Here is a 23,983-nt window from a genome sequence, read left to right as displayed (position 1 = left end):
AAAACTGAAATGAAAGCAACTTGAGTTTGTTGCCGTACCGATTGTCGTGATACTAATACGTCTATTATCCCAATACAATAATTTATTTATCAGAAAATGGTGAATACAACAATAAAATTGGGCATGATATCAGTTCCGTTCATGTCTAAAGATGAGGATAATTTGGAAAGAATGCAAAATTGAAAATAAATGACAAAACGGAAAAGAATGTCCACTTTGGTAATGTACTTGCACGTGTATGGACGTGGTGCTGTATGGGATTTCGAGGAACATGAGGAGCAGAAGTAGAGTGGGACAAGACGGAAAGAAATGGTCGAAACAATGGAGACGGATCGGCGAATTGATGTCCAACTACCAACCACTGATCGTGATATCGATATCACAATTTAGAATTTGATTCGGAATTGTCCTTCATTCAATTTCCCCATTTCCCCATTGTTTGAGCACTAATGCTACAATTCGTTGCATGGTTTAGTCCACCTCGCAAGTGCAGACTCGAGGGACGGAACGATGTGGTCGAAAGTTCTCAAATTCGCATATTCTTAAAGTCTTAACAGAGTAATATCATCATAATTTAATGTTTATATTTTGGAATTATTTTCACCTTTGTTCAATGTTTGGCGTAATTTTTGTAATAATTTAACACAGTGATAATGAACCGTGCAGCAAATTCTGAAACCCTGATACACAGTTGGGAAAACCCTTTTAGGAAAATTTGACCCAAGTAGATCAAAATCGAGTACATATCTTCCAGCCAATATTTTTGTTCGCAAAATTCGTCGAAATTATGCACTTTTATCCTTGTTAAAAATCATTCAATTTTTGAGACATTCTATTTCCCACACCATTATTAAGCATTACTTATTGAAAGTGATGAATAATTTTGGTACTTAAATATTTTGAAAAGAGATGACCATGGTGCCTGATTACACTTTCATTCTCTTTTCCCCTTGACTCGAGCTAGCGGTTTGAAGTCAACCTTTTCATTTCTACCCTTCGCGTTGTGGTGGCATTAATTTTTAGACGGTGGACAAACAATAAAAGTTTGATTTTTATTCATGTCTGGCCAAGAGAACAACGACGACAATTATTTGTGATTCCTTCCATTATCAAAAAGCGATATCCTTGTCCCAAACAAGAATTAAGCACGATTCAGCCGTTCTTCTTCTTCTTCTTCATCGCCATCGCGTCGTCTTCATATTTTTCCGTTTGTCACAACAATCACTTTGTGCTGTGTTGTGGTGATGAGGTATTCTGCTGACTTATTGGCCACGTACTCATTCATGACTTTCAAATGAAATATGTCAATGCAAAATTAGAACGAGATTGCAACGTAGCCACAAGAAGAAGAAGAAGAGCACCAACCCGCATCAAATTTTGAAAGGTCGTCTTCCTCCATCCATCAAAATAAGTTTCGAAATTTGTTAATTTAAAAACGGAACGGTTGTAAACGGTTGTTTTCCGACGCCCAAAGACACACAATTGGAAAAATGTTACCTCACACGAGACAAAACCTACCATAAAAGGACTCTGTTTTAATTAACTTTAATTTAATTTGTTAATAACCTTCACCCTTTCTTTTCCTTACAAAACAACTTTGTCGGCAGGTCGGGAGAAGGAGAATCACAATAAATTAATTACTAATTAGGCATCCATGTGGACATTATATCGCCATTGAGCCTCCTCTCCCCTATTCGCTCGCATGTGTGTGTTTATTATGCACATGAATCATTTGCATTTGTATACAAATATAAATCATGAATGGATTACAAAATCCAATCAATACTTGACAAATTAGGAATTTCCATTATTAATAAAATGGGTTACAACACACGACGCAGCACAAACGCGCAGAGAGTGGTGTGCACAGGCAGTGTACATATTTACATGTTGTTGCATCCACATTCTCATAAGAAACAACAGCCCGTAAGTAATTTACAACAAACGAGTGACAAATTCAATAAATTCAATTTTCTAAAGGTTATTTTACATTCTAAATAAACTGCATTTGTTCAAATCATCGTTACTCCGTATGCACCCAACTTGGGAGAAGAAGAACCAACCAACTAACTCTTTTGGTAATGTGTGAAATAACAATTATTATTATCTGACTATTTATTAATGGTTTCTGCAGAAAGAAAAAGTACTCAACCTTAACTGAAGAGTTTCTTAATTCGGAATAAAAATAGTATAAAATTGGATTTTAACATTTGCATGTAAAAGGATCTGCATATGCATATGCTATTTAAATATGTACGTAAAGGCATGTACGTATGATTGTGACACATGAGACGCCTCGCTTTACGACGACGTTACCATTCGTCTTATTAATTAAGGTTTACAAAACTGGGAGAATTTTGTAAGCTTTTTCCATTTCTGCATATTTTCTTAATCAAAATTTAAATAAGGAATCCTTGCACACAGATACGCATGCATTTACTAATCTTATTGTTCTTTATAAGGATTTACTAATTTTTATGCCTCCATTTCCTTTCCCTCTTGGTCGGAGGAGTTATGCATGAGACTCACCCAATGCACAATGATACAGAACTCATATTATTTACTAACATATGCAAATACATATACATACGTAGTGGACTAACTAACCAACAACTCAATCTCCTGATATATTTCCAATTAGATATCGGCAGATGATAGCCTTATAAATCTGAGGTGGACATTTGGCTGCTTCGCAAAGAGGGCCAGATTCATCCTGGGAACGGGGAATTGACTCCTTTCTCAATGAAATTCGATCAGCGCCTTGCCAATTATTTAACATGGGCTGCAGTAACAACTAGTAACAAGTGACTCTGTGCAGTTGTCACGTTATGCGTCACTCTGTCAATACTACAAATATGAATGGATGCAATTTGCAAATTGGATAGGCCAAGAGTTCTGCTCGTTGCATGATACTGACTGAGCAGACAAAGACGCATTGTAAAGCAAACCCGGATTTATTTTGGTTTCGTTTGGTGTGGTGGACTTGGACGAATTTAATGGTGGTAGGCGGACATTTGATCTCTGATTTTATTTCAGATACTAAAAGTATTCTCAGTTTCTCTTTCTTCTTCGTCGTCGTCGTCGTCGTCTTTGAGCGAGAAGAGAGAAAAGAGAGTGAGTGAGACAAGGCGGCTTGAGAGATGCAAAAGAGTCGAGCGGATTTTTACATCGCATCGTCGAGATATTCCTTGTTCAGTCGTTTATTCTGTGCAGCTTAGTTCTCAAACTGTCAAAAATCATTATTATGCAACGAACAGAAAGAAAAGAGAAACAGATCATTACTTGCTTATCAAGTGATGAGGAATAAAAAGAAATGGTTCTTGGTAGTAGCATGTCATGTAAGAAACTGCCGGATTCAAAAGTGTGCCATATGTCAGTGCATGGCTCCATAAAGAGTGAATTTATTAGAGGAGAAGAAGATGTGCGGAAATGTGGGGTAATCAAGCCGTCATTTTACTACATGCATGCATAATAAAATCTATATGCTGATGCTCCACTCCACTATCTAAAAGGTAGTAATTTTGGCTGGGTTTTTGGTTTGTCCCAAACTTTTGGAAACAAATATTGCCCAAGTACAAATTTGAGTCGGCCCATATAAGAAGTCCCAGTGTGGTCGTGGTGGATAGTTGCATAGCCTAATTTAATTTATTTTAATGCATTTTTAATGAAGGTTTAGTTACACGCTGTACAGCTAGACCAACTTTTTGGGTGTTATTTGTTATTATTATTACGTGTACACGTCCCATGCAAAAATGCAAAACCTATGCAAACTAACTAACTAACTATGCAAAAATGAGATGAGAGCAACTATGTGTTTTACAAAAATCATGTTTTATTTTATTGCGGAATATGTAGATGCATATGCCCCAGCCGACTGGGTGTATTAGGCAAAGTAAACGTGGGTTCGTGCTGTTTTAGCAAACAACGGGGTTTAATTTTATATCATTGTCCTTCTTTAGTGTTGGGATGAAATGGGTCAAACTCACGACAACAACCTTTGGTCTGGTTCACTGTGTCAATGTTTCAGATGTCAACATTGACGAGGATGAATGAGAATTGACACCCGATGTTGTCAATTTACGAGTCGAGCGAGCTAGCTGCTAACCCACGTTGACACTTTGTAAACTCTCTGGTGGAACCATTGTGTACTCATCGTGTCAAAATTTGTCACTGTCTCCATTGTTACACTTTTTGTGTAATATTGCGCTGCACACAAAGCTACAAAATATATGCATAAAAAATCTAGTGTATTCTACCCAAATAGACAGCGAGTACTCCCGAATTGTCATTTTACTCGATCTATTATTGATTTGTGCATAAAGAACATCACACCAATTTCTGTATCTCAACTTCGTGACAGATTTTACTTTCGTCATGTAATAATTGCATCAACAAAGCTGCACTTCACTGTCTAAATGCCTTAGTAACTTGCCACCAATTAGCTGTACATGATCCGTGAATGGAAACCAGAGCCCACGACTTATAATAAGTAATAGTCTCACCCACCCAGCCAGACTCCCAGTTCGACTTGTATAACAATATTTAAAAATGTGCTTAGTAAATGGAAGTGGTAGTTCAAGTCGTGTCGTCACGGTCGCGACTCACCTTTCGATTGAATGGAGTGAGGTTAAGGTGTAATAATTTGCTCAATTATGTCTCTGAAACACAATTGAATGAAATTGAATCAGATTTTGTCACGTTGCGCTCTCAATGAGACAAGGATTTAGATAAGTAATTGTGTGGACGGTGGATGATTGCTTGTACGTACGTAGCTCCTTACTTATTCCTTACTGACTCTACTTTGTCACCTGTCTCTTATCCATCTTTCCATAATCGCATTCCTTATTATTCCATCCAGCATGCATACTTTTCCTTAATACTACTCGTGAACCAAGCCTACATACTGGTTGTGGATGCTCAATAAAATCAAGTCCTATTGCGTAATCAATCTGGTCTCCACTTGAGTTTGACTAATTTGCATTGAATCGAAAAGAATGTAATCTAAATCAAATGCAATAAAGCCAACTCACGATCTTCCCAACTTGGAGGCAAACGCAATAGTGCATCTTAATACGTCGTAAATTAAATTTGGCTGAATGCAAGAGAGACCCAGGCCCCAGAATTATGTGTGCATAGAAATTGCGATGAAAATTGTAAAATGTTCCCATCACAGTTTTTTGTCTGCTTCAAAGTTAAATGCCAAAGTTTTCATCACATTCACCCCCACAGCCTTATCTCGCCTTGATATCGGGAAGGATAAGATGCTAACTGCACACACTTATCTCTCCCCACGTTACATTTCATTACCTAATAACCTCCAAGTGAAAGGTAATAACGGGACAAGTAAATTTTCATATAGTCGTTTTTTTTTCGAGGGTAAATTTTAAAGTATCATATTTTACAAAATTGTGCCATGTCATGTCACCACCATCATCACTGCCTTTGCCTAAACGCAGATTCAGGCAGAGATATCAGAATTGTGACGTAATGTTTTAAAAGTTGTTGTAATAAAGTAGTGTTATTATTACGACCACGAGAAGGTCCATCATCCCAAAAATATTGTGGAAATATCGTAAAACTTTTAGACAAACTTTGGCACGGATGTCCACCATCTGCTGCTTGTCGAAATAAATATTTAATAAACTTGTTGAATTTTCCTTTGTTTCTTTTTCACTCTGTCCAATTTCTCATGTTCAAAAACTGAACGCGTACAGACAAATCTTGTTGTGTTGGCATAAGTAGAATAATAATAATGATCACAACAATAAAAAGATGACTGGCTGGTTGGTCAGGCTAGTAAATTACCTAATGAGACGAGGGCATCATTCTAATTTATATCTTATCAAACAACTCATCATCTGTCAATTGCATAATCACAAAATTAGTCCTGGGAGTCAAAAACTCAAATGAAACATGGTATCCTCAAGGTAGTTTCAACTCTTGTAAATAAATATGTACATAATCCTCATGATCATCTCGCTGGGGGAAAGAAGAATAAGTAAACAAGCAGAAAAAAATGTAGGTAAATATTACATTGTTATCATATCTTTGTGTTACAACAGTTTTTTAAAAAAGTAACGACAAAGCAGACACAGCAGGCTTTGGGAATGTCAAAAATTTCATGGGACAAGAAAGCCGTTACCCAATTTTTTGGATTTTGTGATGATCGTTTTTGGGATTTTGATTTTACATTGTGATTGTCTCCCTACTCCTTCGTGACACAGTTTAGGTCTCCCCATTAGTCGCAATTTAAACTTGACAGAGGGAATTGGAGAGACGAGATGGGTCGTCGTCTTATTAGCAGTGAATGACATTGAGGTTGGTTGACATCATCCACAACAATTCACCAACAACAAGGCATCCCACAATTTGGGGAAAGATGAGGATGACCCAACTTTGTATAATTGCATGATTGGTATAAATATACGTACAACTATTTTTTTAATTTTCGGCAAAGGATGACTATTCAATTTGTCTCGTCCCGTTGTAATTATGACCAAAAAAGGCTTCGTAATTTATTAGGCTGCTTCAAAGTTCTTCTGTCCTCGTACATATCGGGGTTCATAATCTAATAAATGTTGACAAGGACAAGCCCGCTGACATCTGCTGATTTTTCAACCGCTTTGTGGAACTTGTCGACGTCGTTCACATCCAATAAAGAAATGAGCGGCGGTCGGGTTGGGTCAGCAAGAAGATCTCGTTCTAATATCGGAACTGGGTCAGAGACACGTCATTTTTCTCCTTGTAGCAATAATCGTTGGATTCAAGATTCTCCGTAATCTGTTGCGATACTTATTTATTACTTGCAACTCCAGTAACAAATCATTTTACTATAAATATTTCATGATTAATGGATCGTTCTGCCCTGAGACGGGATCAGATACTACAATCTTTGACTACATGGCATTAAATCTCATTAAATTGATAACGATTCGTTCGTACCATTGGCTGGAATCTGGAACAAATAATATCTCTCTCATTACACGAAAAGTAAACTAATGAATTCAAACGAGGACAACTTTTCTCCAGCCGTAATCTCATCCACTTTTTCTGCTTCCTCTAATAGCACACAGAGTCAGAGTGGAATAAGTAATCTGGTCGAGATTTATTTAAATGACAATGAGACAAGGAGCTAAAAAAAGTAAACGCATTATTGTCGAGATTATGAGAAAGCCAAATATTTGAGACATGTTTTTTTTCTGTAATTTTCACGTGGACGTTTTTTGGTGAAGCGAAAGGTGGCTGAGTGTGATGAGATCGTTTATTACATGAATTTCTTGTAAATATTGCTTGGTTAGGTAGCAGGCAGGATTTGTGGACTGCAGATAATATCAAAGAGCGTGATAATTCTTTACAACCTGGTTTCATCTCAAAGGTGCAATTACATCAATTTTATTGGTTTGCTTTGCTTATATGCAGATGGTTTTCTGCTCCCGAAAAATTACATACGCGCAGAGCAGACAGAAGCAATGGAAAAACAAGACGGAAATTTTATTGGTGGAGCAGGAGTCCGTCTTGGACTAAATCTTATCCTACGTAGCATTAAGGCATGTCAGATAAGTGTGTGGAGATGCAAAGTGAAGTGCACCTTGGCCAATTAGTCATCCATCACATGCACACGGGAAAGCAGGCGATTGCATATAAATGCATCAGGGGTTAAAAGCTTCTCATCTTTTATTTATGCAAATGGTTCTCTCCGTGGTTATAAAAAACTGGATAAACAAAGTCATGATCATCATCCAGCAACGAGGACATTTGCATTTAAATTTATAATCCATTGAGCTGTTACAAGAAAAAAAGAGTATTTTTTGTATCGATACTACGATCTGATCTCTGCATCACAACTTATGCGCGTTGCAAATGGGTTATTAAAATGTTCGTTTTTGTACTGAATTTCAGGGGGGAACCAAGTGGAGGGGATTCGCCACCCTCTTCCAGCAACGGGACCACCCCAACCAAACCAACAGTTGACGGAACTCCAGATATTTTGTCGCCTTCGTCGTCTGGACGAGACTCTCGACTGTCGTCGAATAGCACCCCCATTCAAAATCTCCGAGCTTCTTCCGCCACCGACCTTTCAACCCCGCTGCAATTTCCACCTCCGCCAGAAAAGACGACAAAGGTGGAACGGAGGGCGAGCGGAGCTTCCAAATTTCTCCGATCCTTGCGCCCCTCCCATAACTCCAAGGAGTCGAAGGAAGCCATCAACTTTATCGCGTTGAAAGAACTCGACAGCGACCACCACTGCCTTTCTCCGGAGGGTAAGAGAAACAACCCGGGTTATAATTCGAGATCATTCCGCCCAAACAGTAAACCCCTGCTCTTGTCGCCTCCCGCATCATCCTCTTCCCCCTCCTCGGGCGACCTGGGAATCTCGCGCAGCCAAAGTTTCCAAGAGAAGAGGTTACTCGTTTCCACATCGAAATCCACCCTCCTCTTGTCCCCTGCCAATAACAACTCGTCAGCAGCATCCAACAACCACCAAGCCATAACTCCACTCCCACTAAAAGTCAAACACTCCCGAGCTCAGAGCTTCGTGTGCAACACAAACTCACAATTTCTCTTGAGACATCAGCAGCAACAGCAACATCAAAACTACCAAAACTTGCTCAAATTGCAACAACACCAACAGCAGAATATTTACTCCGTTCCGAAACCTAGCTCATCTTCTGGCCCGTTACCGCCTCCCCAGAATGTCAATGGGCTTCCAGCCATCCCTCCAACCAGCCCGACTTCACCGCCACCAAAGTGTGAAACCATTTACGAGAATTTGGAAGTAATTTTAGAACAGGGGAAAGCCAAAGGTAGAGCTCCATCAGCATCCACTATGGCCATCGATGTGGGCCGTGGTAGTAGCAATAATGGGAGAAAAGCGGATGTTGGGGTTATCAATAATTACGCCGATTATGCAAACATTGACATGACGATTAACACAACCACGCCAGAACCCAGGGTCACAAACTCGTCGTCAACAACGCCGGGGACCAATGGACTGGAGTCTACGACTACAACTTCCCCGTTGAGTAACGGTCATGGCGGAGACCTTCAGAATGGAGTCATGGGCCGGAAGCTGAGACGTTCCATTTCAGAAGTTCCATCCGATCGGGTCATGCTCCCATTTCCCAAGAAAATCCTTGAAACTTCCCAACGAGCACTGTACTCTTCAATCGGAGGAAATGGGTAAGTACATATTATGATTTTTTTACCACTTTTGCAGAAATTAGCAATTTGCCACACATTTTTTATCCTTCAACAACGACGAAACTAAACCACACGCATTTTCATTTCATTTCATGATAATTACCTCCGAGATAAGATTGACTCTAATTTTTTTAACCACTAACCAATCAACAAGAAGCCAACCACTTGAGAAAACTTGCCAGAATAATGACAAACCATCTTCGTCATAGCCCATTGTTGTTGCTGTGATTGCATATGATTTCCACGAGAAGTGGCATTTGTGTGCATACACTTTTCTGCAGTCGGAAACTGTCATGAGGACATTTTAAGGCCACTCGTCATATCAAAATCAAAGTCAGCAGTGGTGGCAAATAGTAAAAGTGTGAAGAAGAGTAATAACAGATCAACCATAATAATCTCTACGTACGTGTGTTGGATGAATGGTTCACAAATACATCATCATTGTAAGTGAGCCAGCCAGAAATTATGGCCAATTCCAAAAAACTATTTATTAGAAACTTCAAACTTTTTTGACAAACTGTAGCTGATTTTTTTAAAACGTTACCCGAAGCATCCCTGTGCACAGCTCAGGTCTGAAGAGAGAAAGTAGGTTTATCTTAATGGGTGTGAACAGAAAGATAAATCAATCCCATTCCTTGCACAATAAATACAGACGAAAAATAGTGCGCACTATATAAATATAGTGCAAAAATTCTCTGAAATACCTACGCTGTACACATGCATACATACGCACCCGGTGAATGAGTAAGTGTGCAGAATTAGTGAATGTCAGAGCAGACAACAATTACCAATTTGTTCAGCGTGCTCCTAGTTTAATTCAATTCCTCCCAGTCGGTCGGAGAGTAACACAGGTTCATTTTTCATATCAAGCTCTAAACACTGTTGCAAATACGAAGAACATGAATTTTTATCAAAAGTAGGTTACACCTTACATGAACTATACACACGCATGAACTGTGCATATGTACCAGACGTGAATACATATATCCACATTTCCCAGTCAGTGGTGAACTTGTACCATTTATTTAAACTTGACGTATTCTCTCAATTGCATAACGATCGAGGAGCGATTACACGTCAAAATCAACATTTTATCTCTTTCCAATTCTATTATTGCCTTGTTGCCTGCTCGTGCTCTTTGTTTTTGGCAGACAGGTGCTGGCTGGTTGCAGTGATTCTTTGTTCTGCACATGTGGAGCTGTTGAGCAATTTCAAATTCTAATAACTTGCAGACCAGCAGATTTTACAAATTAATCAATCAATTTGTCCACCATTTAGCTCAGTTCAGTTCATATCCATTTCAACAGCTGCGAGAGCGAGGAAGGAATGTCAAAAGTATTTTAGAATTGAATTGATCAATTTGTAAAGATTTTGAGGCTTGATGAATCTCGCACGATTCTTTCATTAGGCTGCATACCTTTCGTAGTAGGGCGATTCGACGACGCGATGCTATTATTTTTACAAACGATGTCGAGCACGTAAAATATATCTCAGGTGACCTGGCTGGCCCAATTTCAAAGATTCTTCTCAGTACTCCACCACTCGACTTTTAAATATTCAAATCTATTAATTTTTTTTTGAACCATCGAATATATGCAACGTGAATGATATAAATTATAAATCTCTGATAGGCAGACAACCAAACTGCAAAGATAAAGGACTCGCAACAATTCTTTTTTTGCTTATTGGAGCAGCAGCAGAATATACAAAAGCGATTATCATTTCTTATTTGAGTTTTGTGTCAGGAGTCGGCAGGGTGCTGAATATTAAGAGAAATACACGAATTAATAAATTTCAATCTAGGAACACAATCTCCTCACTCGATGTTTATCAAATTTCGGCAAATCATTCATTTTTCAGTCAATCCTACAATATGAAAAAATGTTTTTTATTCGTTTCAACCTACTCGTGTCAACCTCGTAATCATCTCCTCGACTTCGAAATAATACCGAAAGCATGAATAATACTAAAAATTAATGTTCCGAATCCGTCCATCAATGTGACAACTGCATCTTCCTCTTGGCGTCGTCGTCGTCGTCGTCACCATCTAAATTGTGATCAACTTTGCTAACAAATATGGTTTTGAATGATTGTGTGACGTGAACTCGGTTGAACTTGTCTCCAACTACTAATTTTCCTTTTATTATGACTCCTCTCCTCCTCCTCCTCCTTGCTTTCTACGCGTTTTGAATAAAATGGTAGTGGGAAGATCTATGTGGAAGAGCGTTCCGATCGTAAAAATAAAATTTATCATTTTCTTGCGACTAAAAAGCCAAGTTAAAAGTTTACAAGTCACGGTGCAGCCCAAGAAGTGTACCGAATCGGTGGGAAAATTCGCACGTTACTGTATTTTACAATTATGTAGAGAACTAACGAACGAAAGTAAATTGGATTTATGATGTGACAGTTTGAGAACAGAAGCACACATCGGAGAGGATGCGACTTTTTTTGCCTAGCTTAAGATTAGCTTCTCCTTGTTATATATTCGGCCCGATTTTATTTCCTCGTCTCATTTCGTCCATCACGAAAGCATTAAACGCAGATATCCATTAATTTCCCTATTTAAATTTAATCCAAATCCCTCACTCCATTCTTAAGTGGTCCAATTTCGTGGCGCACATGTGTGTTTGTGTAGAACAAGAAAACTAACTTTTTCTTTCACTCCGTCCCTTCAAAGAGTGCATAACCCCTTGAAAATAAAAGTCTTAGGGCTCTAATATTATTCAAAACTGACAGAGCATGAAGCACCCAAAATTAAAATGCTGCACAGAATGGAACAAGAATTATGACCAAAGTATGCAAAGCTCTTTTTGACTTTATTACCAAAGACATACAAACTTTTCCATACTCTTATTTCTCCCCCACCAGTTTCTCGAGCAATTTGATTAAGTGGGTTTTAAGAACCCGTGAAATGAAAACAAGCCCAAACTACACGACACAAAAAAACTGGGAGGAAGAAGATTTTTGGAAAACGAGACTAGATCCGTCAAATCTTTGTGTTCCATTTCCCCGTGATCACATCACACCAAGCTGTGAACTTGGTCCATTTTAATGATAAAAGGGTTATACGTGCCATGTTTTTGGTGCTTTGTTGTGTGCAGCATCACGTCATGACGAGGAGGAGGACGACGAGTGAGAAATAATAAAAGTGGGATCTAATAAAATACGAGAAAATCAAATTATGGTTATTAAACAAGGTTGAAAGTAAAATTTCACACTGTTTCTTGGGTGTTATCCCTTGATTATTAGGCAGCCATCCGTTTCATACACTTTGTTTTGTTCTTACAATGAGTGTACACATGTAAGTATGCAGGCAAACTTTGCAGGGCTGGGTACTTAAGATAACAATGTAGTGAGTGAGACCTGTTTTTGTAGCCGGGGAGAGAATAAAATGAGGTGTCTACTACCAAGTACCCACGAACCACAACAAAATAAAATCCATTATCCTCTCCTTTGCTGCCTGGCCATTTAGATGATGATGCATGCATGTAGTAATTTAACTCTGGTAACTTATTGTTTCTTTGTTTCAACTTTTCCAACATGATCCTGTCTGTTTTGTGGGCTGGGGGGTGTTGATGAACCGGATAAATGGTGGAGAGAAGGTTGTTAATAGCATGTTACGTAAGAGGTGCGCAGACGTTTGGGTGGTTTTCTGTCTGATGAAAGTTGACGAGGGTAAATATGTACAGGAACGCTCTCTCACTCTCTCGAAAAAAAAGCGAGACAAGTTATGGGAACGAAGCCTTCGTGGAAATAAGAAATAAACAATTCACACTTTCTTGAGATTGATCTTTTCTGAAAATTTGGACGAGTGCACATAAACAATTTCTAAAAAAAAATATGATCAAAAATTCTGGTGCGGTGTCATGAAATGAAGAATCGTAGTTTACAGGTCAATTTTATTGAAGGAATAAATAGCCCCAACCCTTCGAATTGTTGTAGTAGTAAAATGCCTGTATATTTTTACGATCATTTTGTGCAAGCAATAGAGACAACTTTTAAACCATCTCGTGGAGCACTTGAGCGTTTTCCACTTGATCACTTGTTGAATGCTTACCAGAAAAGCGCAAGTGAGTGAGTGAATAAGATTTATGGAATAAAATGTGACGGCGTTAAATAAAAAAAGTAGCCAAGTTTATACCACTTTTATTCCTTCCTTTGGCTTCTTCTTCCTTCCTACATGTGGACTTCTTCCTTGGCTGGTTTGCTGGGCTTTGCTATTGACAGTCCCAAGATTAAGGCAGGAGATTAAGTGGAGGTGAAATAAAAGTGTAAATGGCCAACATAGGAGCCAAGGTGATGGATTAGAGCTTTTCCACTCATTACACAAAGAAAACTTTTTTGTCACTTTGAGAAGGAAGAAAAATCTCTGAATCAAGATTAAACCTTTTAAATAAATAACAAATGGAACAGTTTGCATTGTGACGTCCACTTAGTTAGACTCAGACTCAGGGCTTGAAGGCGAAGGCAGTTTATTTATTTTTGTGTAGAAATCATCAAAATTCCATTGTTAAAAGGTAACGAGTGGAATGATTTAGGCAAATCTGTGGACGTGCATGTGTGCATAAAAAGTGAGTAGAAACTTGATCAATACTTTGTGCTAATCTGCAGCTGCTCCTGTCAGAACAGAAAGATAGCATTTTATTTCACTCACAATATCACCAGACTCCACTGGTCAGCAGCAATTATGCATTTCTCATACTACATATTTATTTACTGCCCCTTATCGAGTAAGCACGTCGAAATCCACATAATCCACACACGCACCTCTCCTTCTTTCCTCACATCTTGGACGACGCGTATATGGAGATGATCTAGCTCCGTAATAATATTCCTCCTCCTCCTCCTCCTCCCTTGGGAGAAGATGGTTAAAATGATATGTGGAAATCAGACGCTTTGCTTCTCTTTTGCTTGTTCTTCTTCTCGAGAGGCCTTTGTTGCATTGTATCCACGTCTGCATGATGATAACAAGTTGCGTCGTCCAGTCCGGCCCAAAGAATACATACGCTCGCACCACACACTCGTGAATTTATCTGTAAACTTTACATCTTCAACTTCAGGGCCATAGGCTCGCTTGTAATCTCTGCTTGTAATAAACCAAAGTGAAAGAAAGGACGGCCGAAAAAAACGTGTTAAATCCCTTCTTCCAAGTCTCACCACCAACTCGGCAACCAGAGGAAAAGGGCAGTTGGGTGGAAACACGGAGAAGAAGGTGAGACCTTGCCCAAGGGCGTTTATTGCCGTTGTTCCCTTGCTGCTGCTGCTTCCAGTTCGTCCAACAAGTCCAGTCCCAAGCCCTTAAATAGTCATAATAAACCTTCACCGTCATTTCTTCTTCTGACCACTTTATGACTTGTTTCGAGGAAGGATGACTTCAGAATATGATTTAATTTGCAAAAGCAAAGAGAGAAAATGAGGTCGTGGCCAATAAAAATGTGAAAAATATTAGGCGAGAATAAAATATTTTTTACCTGGGTTTCCGACCTTCCTTGGGGAAGGAACCCTTGTTACTAGACTAAATAAATAGGGAAAATAAATGGTTCAATCACGCCCCTTTCTAAAAAATGAGTCATTTGTCATCTTCTCCAGCCCTCCGCCTCTCTCCGTCCGTCATCTCATCCTTATTCTCCAGTTCATTCAGGAAAATCGTTTATTGGTTTGCTTAGCCAGAGGAATTTGGGTTCGTCAATCAAGCTGTTGCGCTGGAGCATCTTCCTCGTCTCGGGTTTTGAAGTGGGAACAAAAAGGGTGAAATATTTATTATTTCGAACTCTTGGAAGGGATTGGAATAAATGTGAGATGTGTTGTGTGTTGAGGTCGTAGTTCTGGTGGTGGTGGAAGATCCAGATGGATATGCACCACCAGACGCAGGGGCAGTACGAAGGGAACACTGAACAATAAATTGTTTGTATTGTAAGGACCGAAGCAGGGATTAGTTCACCACTGTCAAAAGAATTCTTATTAAAGAATGCAAGAATTTGTTTGGAATTCGAGTCCATGAAATGCAGGGATGGGCGAACGGTCCGTATCGCTCATCTCTTCCAAAGGATGATATCAATTAAATGGTTCAATACCAACATCAAGAATTTCAAGGAATCACATTTCTTCACAACGGAATTTCAAAGGTATTAAATTGAAAATTATTACCTGATTCGCAGGATGGACGTTTCCCATAATTTTGTTAAGTTGTAGGACGTGATTTTTATTGACGTATTTTTCTCAAGTTTGTAAAGCAAAACGATCTTATTCCAAGTTCAACACAAAGAAATGAACTCATCTTTCACATTTTTTGCAAAGCATTGTCTTGTCTCTTTGTGTTAAATTGTGTACATCCGCGGACATTTATCGTACTTTTACGTGGAGTTATGCTGCACTGCATAAAAACTACTGAATTCTTTCGCATTCATTAAGAACGTATAACAGATGAGTTTTGTTTTCCAGCTTTGTGACGACGACGATTGTGTTGTGGTTGCTTATTGTTGTGGTGAAGTTGTCGGAAGTCTTGTTGGAGCATATTATTTAAGAGGTGGTCTAATTTGTTTTTCTTGAAAAATGACGAGATTTGTAGAATTTCTTGAAATGCGAGCAAAATATTGCACGTATTTGCATTAATAGATAGATTTGCATAGAAAGGGTGAGTTATTTTTCAAGGGCGTTGTCCAAGTCTTGCATTTATTAGCCAGCCAGTTTTTTTCATATAATGTAATAGCAAACTACCGACTTCCTGTGTCATGTTTTCCATTATGACGACTTTATGCAGATGCCTTACGCAGTGCTACCTTTGGGAAGAATCCCGGTTCAAGAAGAAGCAACAGTTGACTCAATTAGCTAAATTTTATGAGCTGGGAAAATGTCATAAATCTTATTTTATGTGAATCTCAGTAAATTCACTTTTATTCACAACTCGTTCCTTTCTTCCCAACCTTGCAAATCTTGTCCTCTTGCATACACAGCCATCCATAACACTGCATCTTTATTCCTAATAGGAAAATGTCAACCGATGTGGCGGACTGTGTAGTTAGCACATAAGCAACTAAGCGAGTAAGTAACTTTGTCGTCTTGGTGGTTCGTTTTATTCCTGGTTTCCCAGTTTGAAAGCAGAAAGAATTTTTGCGTGGTTTACCAGTCGTCGTGTTGGTCTCCATTAGTTATCTCCATCTGAATTTGCATGTTTTGCCCATGTTAAGCAGAGAGTGGAGGTAAAGCACCACCACCACGACCATTATGGACCAATGAGTCTCTCATTCCACATAATTTATTAGAAGTGTGGTAACAACCCGTTAATTTATTCCTCTTCTCCTTCATTGCATGAAAAAATTTGAATGAATTTTGAATCGGCTAATGTTGCCTGGGATGACGAGGCGAGGGTAATAATGTAATGTGCAAATATTTCCCTGATTTTTACCCTTCGTGTCGTGCCGATTAAATGATGACGAGGAAGATATGATACGATACGACGATGCGATAGGATTGCTTGTTTTGTTGATGTTTGCTTGGTCCACTCCAGTTAGTTCCGTTATAATACTTACTTTGGTTCATTATTTCATCATCTTTGTCATGTCATGTTCTTCATGAGCACTTTATTTTATTCCCTCCCTTTGTTGTGGTTTTAAGCTGCGATGTGATCATCCGGGGTGAGTGGAAAGGTCGCATTGGGAATTTGAATTGCATCACGACATTCCAATTTCCATTGATACACACAAAAAATAATCCTTGGGTCAATAAGTATTAATTGGTTGGCAGAGGCTGATCGAGTATCAAGTACCAAATGGCATGCACAAAGTAGCATTCCTCTATTTTGGCAAAAAAAGAGTTTGGAAATGTTGTAAATTTTAAGTCAAACAGAAATTAGGGAAGAAAAACTGTAAAGTGGATCGAGTGAATTACTATTTACTGATCTAGGGTCAAGGAGAGTTGGGAATGCACATAAACCTTCAAACTTTATTGCAATCCTATGCACGACACACAGCAGACGAAATAAATTTAGGATGTGAAAAAGTCGATGCACTTGTGAAACGCTATTCTCTTCGTGTCACTTGGGATTTGAGCGGATGAAATGTTTTTGTAAAAGCGAAACCGAAAAACTTAAATTAAACGGGAGACGAGTTGTCCAAACCGCTTTTATTTTCATTGTTAGCCAGTTATTGGCTCCGTCTTCTTTGATTGAGGAGACTTTGCCAAGTTGCATTTTTGTATCATTAGAAAAATATTTGCTTGTTCTCGTCATCCTTTTTTGAGCCCAAGTTATATATATCATTAGATACTTCAATTTGTATACAATTATGATTGTGGGTATGTTTTTTGCACGACGCTTTTAAATATTTGGTCAACGACACGCTTGACATATTTTAATCCGGAACGGGATTTTACAGCAGATTCAACTTTGATCTTTCCAATTATCCGTAATTAGAGATAAGCCAAAAGAGAGAGAAAAAAACGCGAGTTGTTGTGTGACATGGATTTACCTTCTCGCCTCATTTGCTTTGGGTGAATCACACTCGAGCGTCTCGTGCTAAATGGTTTCTTCTTGTGCTCGTTATGTGCTGTCGACTTAATTTGATAAGAGAGCCAATAATCTGTCATTACATTATTTACTGGTGGACATGACATTAGACGAGAAGTTGACTGGCATGAGGTTGCAATTTTTTTGATGGGCAGTTAAATCCGACAAGAGTGGAATCTCACTTTACGTTTTGAGATCTAGTTCAGGTTGGACAAGTCGAATAATCCGTCAAATTCCTTGTTCGTGAAAAGACTGCAATTATTTGGACTGCGTGTGCTCTCTGTTCGCCCTTTAGGAATTATTATTCCTTCCGGGAATACTTGAATAAATATCGCGGAATTTCTGTCGAATCCACCTTCTTTTGAACCATTCGATCCACGGTGATGTGACTCTGCTTGGGAGAAATGTTGGCGTGGTGTCAAGTCAGTCAGACTTCACCTTGGTTTTGCATGGTCTTCATTGTGGTGCAAGTTGTAGAGTATGGATCCCGGAAACGGCGAATACCTTGCCACCCAACACGTGATAGGAGATGATTGGGCGATGCTCGTGGGGGTATCGCATCTTGAATAATCGAATAACTCGTTTATTATCACTCTCCATCAAACACACTACTGCTCGAGCAGAATTCGATTCATTCCTCCATTAAACTCCGTCTTCCTTCACCCATCGAACAGTTACACGGCAAGCAAACAACTGCTGCAGGAATTGGAGTCATGCACAAGAATTTAATTTAATATGCAGCCGATTGCAAAATTGTGAAAAGGACTCGTTATGATTTATGACTTAATACTTTCAGTATTTGACTTGAACCCAACAAAACCAGTCCTTGTCGATCTCTTCCCCACTTCTCGGCGTGGATTCGGTTTACGATGATCAATTAGGAGGAAGCAGCACATAGCCGACGAGGGGGAGAAATAAAATAGTGCAGCCCCATACATATCGACCATGCGGCATCTCTTAAAAAATTAATGCGGAATTCATCCAAACACTTTTTGGACATTCCTTCATCATCATCATCACCGTGGTTATTGACTCTTTCATGCTTTAGTTCCCTATTACTAATCTTGTAATGATGTAATAAAATCAAAACTGGATTTGATTACACCACTTTTCCTACAAAATAAACTTTACACTGCACTGCGGAAAGGTCGGCTGTGTAAACGGAATCCAGAGAGAGGAGGGGAAAGGGTTGCATTTTTGCTCGTGAATTCCTCCTAATTAAGGAGCTCGCTTAATTCCACGAGACGCTTGGTTAAGAAGTGACGTATGTACGTAATGCAGATTGCATATCCTGGCAAATAAGAAGGAGATCATAACTTGTAATTAAATCTTTAATGAAAATTGTATGGAAAACCAAGGCCGTGCATGCACACAATAGGACATTTTGTGATTTCCGCAAATCTGGCGTCCCTCTTTTTGTAAATAAATATTTTGTGACAGTAATTGTGATGCTAAATTCTCCTTTATGTTTTTCTTTTCAGGTAAGTACAGTAAAACCTCACCTCTTGCCGAGATGATAAATATTTTCCTGATCCGGGTTCGCGGGTGTCGTTTCGCTATTGTATTCGCAAATGCAACTTACCTAACTTGTCCCGACCCTTTGTGCATCTGTGTCCATATCCAAGCAGCTAGCACTGGGTACCGGTATTCGTAAGTATGCAACTTTTTATGCATCTAGGTATGGGAGATTACGTAGTATTATTACGTATGCTAAACAGCTATGGACCAAACGGCTTGTGCATTTTATTCATATTTTTAGCAATCCTGATCTCCGAAATCACTGCACAGATGTGAAAAGGTTATATATCTGCGTATTATTCGCTTGCAGCCTTCCCATTGTTGGCAACTTAAGTCTCAAAGTCTTACGTATACACCCCATTTTTTACTACTGCCAGTTTCCTAAGGTTGTTGTTGCTTGTTTGTTACGGCACAAACTTACACTTTCATTCTGCATAGATGAAAAGTTTCATGAGCTGCTTCCTTCCCTGCTATTTAGCAGCAGCACGTTCAGCCCGGTGCATAAAGTGGACACGGTTAGATAAAAATTGATGTGAAGTTTTTCAGTCTTCTTCTCCTTAATGGCATCCAAATCTTGCTCGTCTTGCTCCGTCTTCTTGCTTGGTCTTGGATATAGTTGTTGCACTACGTACGCAATAATGCGACTTTATTCAACCTGGTCAGGCTACTTTCTGCTGCCTGCCTGGCCTCTCTGGAGTCGATGCACTCTCAATAAAAACTCACCCTCCGAAAGTAGCGAGTGAGTGAGTCTACTCTAATTCTGATACTTACGACTCATCCAACAACTCACATTTGCATCACATCACATCACTCAACCAAACCAGGTTTTCAGACAGGATTCAAAATCTTTAAGCCTTGCCTGAGAAAATTGTCAGCTCGCATTAATGCAAATGTGCTGGGTTTTGACTCGATTCAACTTCACTTTTCATTCAAAAATCCAGATGAAAAAGAAATTATGAAATGTTTAAAAACTTTGGATGGGAATTGAGTCCATTGCATTTCATTTCCCTCATAACAACGACTCGAAAGGTTATTAACTCTTATTAACGAGTCCGTCTTTGAAGGAATCGAATGCGTTTTTAGGAAAAAATCGTGATTTATCGTCACAAACGCATTTGATCCTTTTACTCAAGAGTGGATTCATTCACGAACGAATATCAACAACAATGATGACTTGCACCCTGAAAAAAAGAAGTCTTTACGTAAGTAAACAGGCAGTTTCTTGGTTTGATATCATCACATCATTTATCAATCGGAACGTATTGAAGACTCGGACTCTACTCCCATTTCCGTTTTGCTTAATAGTGCTGTTTCCCATTTTTTGCCATCTTCCTTCAGAATGGAATAGTAGAAAAGGAGGAAAAGTGGAAATATTGGGCTCGAGTTCAAGTTGAGAGGTGGCTCTTGTCATGAATGAAATACGAGCCCAATGAGACCATGGTCCACCCAAAAGTACGCAAAGTATGAGGAAGTAGTATTATTCAGTCGCCTCCTTGTTATTATTATTTTTATTATATGACGATGAACTCCTTTTATCCCATTGTTGGCTTAAATATAAAGTGTTGCGAAATAAAAATGAGATTAAGTGTGAATAATGGCCAACTGAGTCGAGAAGAGATTCGTGTTGCACTGCTGTCAGGACTTGTTTATAGGGTTCACATTTATTCATTCATTTATTTATTTATTTAGTTATCTCCACCTTCGTTTCCACGCGGATTTTCCAATTTGCGAAACCATTACGCACATCTTATGTACCTCTTATTGTAACGGTCACAAAATTTAATAATACATGTAATCAGACCCTCAGCTCCATTTCTGATCCGGAGAAACATTCACCAAAATATTAACTCCTCACATACACACACTCGGCATCATTACCATGTAGTGTGTCGTAAAAGATGAGATTCGAAATCAATTTTCAGAGCCTCGATCTAGCTAACCAACCGAGACGAAATCTTTGTCGTCATTCAGCGTCCTCAAAAGATACATAAACAAATATGAGTCGGTTGAACAATTGAAAATCAAGTTGGATTTCTGAACAAATATTTTTACAAAATTTTCCTTCCCGTTATCTCATCCCACACACATGCACGGAGACTCGAACACGTCGTGTCGACATTATTCCGCAGTTTTGAACAAAGAAAATGAAAGCTTTTATTTAAGTTTGGTGGATAGGAGGAATCTTCTCGTGTTTGCATACACATGATACACATTCGAGGGTTGCTGTTCAGTATTATTATTATTAGTAGTAGTAGTCCTCCCAGCAATATTACAAAACGAAGAAAGTGCTTGTGTTTGTTTGGGGTGGGCATTGCATTGTTGTTGTCAAACATTTATTGTTATTCTGGTGGTTCTGCTATCTCTCTCAAGCCAGGTTTGATATGTTGGATGGTTGTGATAATAATATGGATGGACTGCTCTTCTCAACCTCAAGTATACAATTAAGCTTAATATTAGTTGAATTGAACCCATCATAAACTAACTAAATTCATGCGTGCAGGAGAGAATAGTGTGAATATTGTGAGTAGTAATATATAGCTTTTTGGTTTCGTCATTTCAGCACGCAGCGTTGTACTTGGTTTCACCACCACCATGCACCACCGTTTTATGACGAATGGGGTTTTCTAATTTTGGACCAGAAGTCAGAAAGTGAGAAACGGGGTGGGCAGATGATCTGACCGTTCCACATTACTTATTGTGGACTACAAACAATCCACACATGTACGTACCCACCCAAAGTCAGTGACAAAAGGAGCATAACTGGTCAATTCAATTCAATGGCAATTGTACAAAACCCAACCGAATGGTTTCGCCTAAATGAAAAGTATTCTTCTTCTTCACGTAGGGAATCTTGTACGTACGGAAATTCTCTATATTGGAATTTTCACGTTGCTTTTTTTTAAAAAAAACGAGCCGTGTTATAAAATGTTTAAAATATTATTAAACGGAAAATCTTTGTGACTTTACAGTTTTTTGTTAAGTGGATAGGATTTTATGAGGTTTCTTTTCTCTCTCCTCACCACCGGTTCGTTTCACATCCTGATGTCTTCGAATGGCTGGAGGCTTTAAATTAAAATAGATTGTTTAAGGTCGTCTTGGGTCAAGTTCAATTCGTTTTTTCGTAGACATGACGTCCCTTTTGGTCTCCCACTCTGTGTTGCATGGAAATCCGTAGAGTTCTTCTAGCCAGTCAATCATGGCGTTGTTGGGTAATAATCGCTTCCCATTTATTTCATTTCACACCTGGGTCTGGCCAGAAGTGGAGAAATTTCTCAACAACTCGATTCCCCTGATGGGCGAGAAATTCTCGAGCATTGCACACTTTTCCAAGTGTGCGAATGTTGCATGGACGTGACTTTTCCTGAAAACTAGTAATCATGAGCAACAAAACGTTGCATTGCTCATTACTATCCTGCCCCGATATATCAACCCACTTATTTATTTAGCACTTGCAATTATTGCAAATTTAATTTCGCATGGCAAACAGTATTTCTGGTACATTTCAATATTTTGGTTGGCTCAGGCATAATTGATAATTGATATGTGCTAACACAATGAGTACATTGAATTCATAATGAAGTGACTCACTTCTAACTACTCATCATCATCATCATCGTAGTTTGGTTCAGTTGTTGTTATAAGAAGAATTGTTGCAAAGTTCACTGCATGGATTGGATTCAGTGTGCGATGTGGGTGCGATGCGTGTAAAATAAAGTGTGATCTAATCTATCGATAGTTATAATTTCATCCCATATCATGTTCATGTTGCTCGACTGGCTTGTGTTACACGTTCTAATAAGTTGGCTGGGCTATTACATTATTTTTACTAAATGTTGACGAAACCTATTTATACGCAGCATCGCCATAATCATCATTATACGTGTTACCCAGCTAGGAAAATGAGCAGCAAGGCAAAAGATAACATCTCTCTTGTACCCTGATCTCCTCTCTCGAAAGGGATCAACAAGTTCAGCATCAATGTCGTTAAAATTAGCTTGAGTAGAAATATAATATTCCTCCCCAAATATCCACACACTGTGCAAAAATTCCGTGTTCCCAAATGTTGACTTTTGCTCGAAATTATGACTCACAAGATATTGTCATCACGCCAGCCAACCATACGTACGCTGGTAACCCGTCAAATTCAACAATGGTCAGAATATCGTCTAAAAAGTAAACCTAGCTGGGCAAATAGATGGCAAGTACGGCAAGACCAGCCAGGAGGACCACTATCTTGCCATGCTACATACTCCGCAAAGCCTTATAACATCACACCATCGAACGGTTTACCTTTTTAGCTGGGCAAAGAAATGAACAACTTTTGTACTGAGCTATTAAATAAGCTCTGCTGCTATCTAAATGCGTACAGCTTCATCCCACACTAACGAAACTAACCTAAAGCTGCATAAGATGATACATGAATCGTCGTTGAAGCACAAACCTTGGACGATGAGGCACTGGCTAACAAACTGCATCTCGCTGTCTCTCCTCACCTCAGCTCAGTAGTACTTTTGCCTTTAACGCCACAGCGTCACGCCACTCTGTCCGTTGGAGGAGTCGCTCAGTTTCAAAGTTTTTCGTGCACCACAAAACATTTAGAGAACACTTGTCCCAAAGTCCACAGAAAAAAGAGAGGATTTATAGTTTTTATCAAAAAACCGCTAAGTAAACAAAGCGTTAGTATAACATATCTGCGTATCTAGTATTATCTTGTTTATCGGTGATGCACGGATATTGGAAAATTGGTGTAGTTTCTGTGTT

The 23,983-nt window shown here is 38.9% G+C and overlaps 1 protein-coding gene across 3 annotated transcripts in view; it reads left to right on the top strand.

Moving 5' to 3' along the window:
* Positions 1–23,983, top strand: part of LOC110847852 (protein Shroom) — a 150,277-nt gene that overhangs the window by 44,034 nt on the left and 82,260 nt on the right. For all 3 annotated transcript variants that reach the window (XM_035849878.1, XM_022094882.2, XM_022094881.2), the window contains exon 2: positions 7,900–9,180. In XM_035849878.1, the coding sequence (XP_035705771.1) occupies positions 7,900–9,180 (1,281 nt within the window). The remainder of the gene's footprint in view (positions 1–7,899; positions 9,181–23,983) is intronic.

Source organism: Folsomia candida, unplaced genomic scaffold (genome assembly GCF_002217175.1).
Source record: "Folsomia candida strain VU population unplaced genomic scaffold, ASM221717v1 Fcan01_Sc003, whole genome shotgun sequence".
Classification (NCBI taxonomy): Eukaryota; Metazoa; Arthropoda; class Collembola; order Entomobryomorpha; family Isotomidae; genus Folsomia; species Folsomia candida.
The sequence above is the reverse complement of the archived record's forward strand: the minus strand, read 5'-3'. Positions and strand labels throughout refer to the sequence as shown.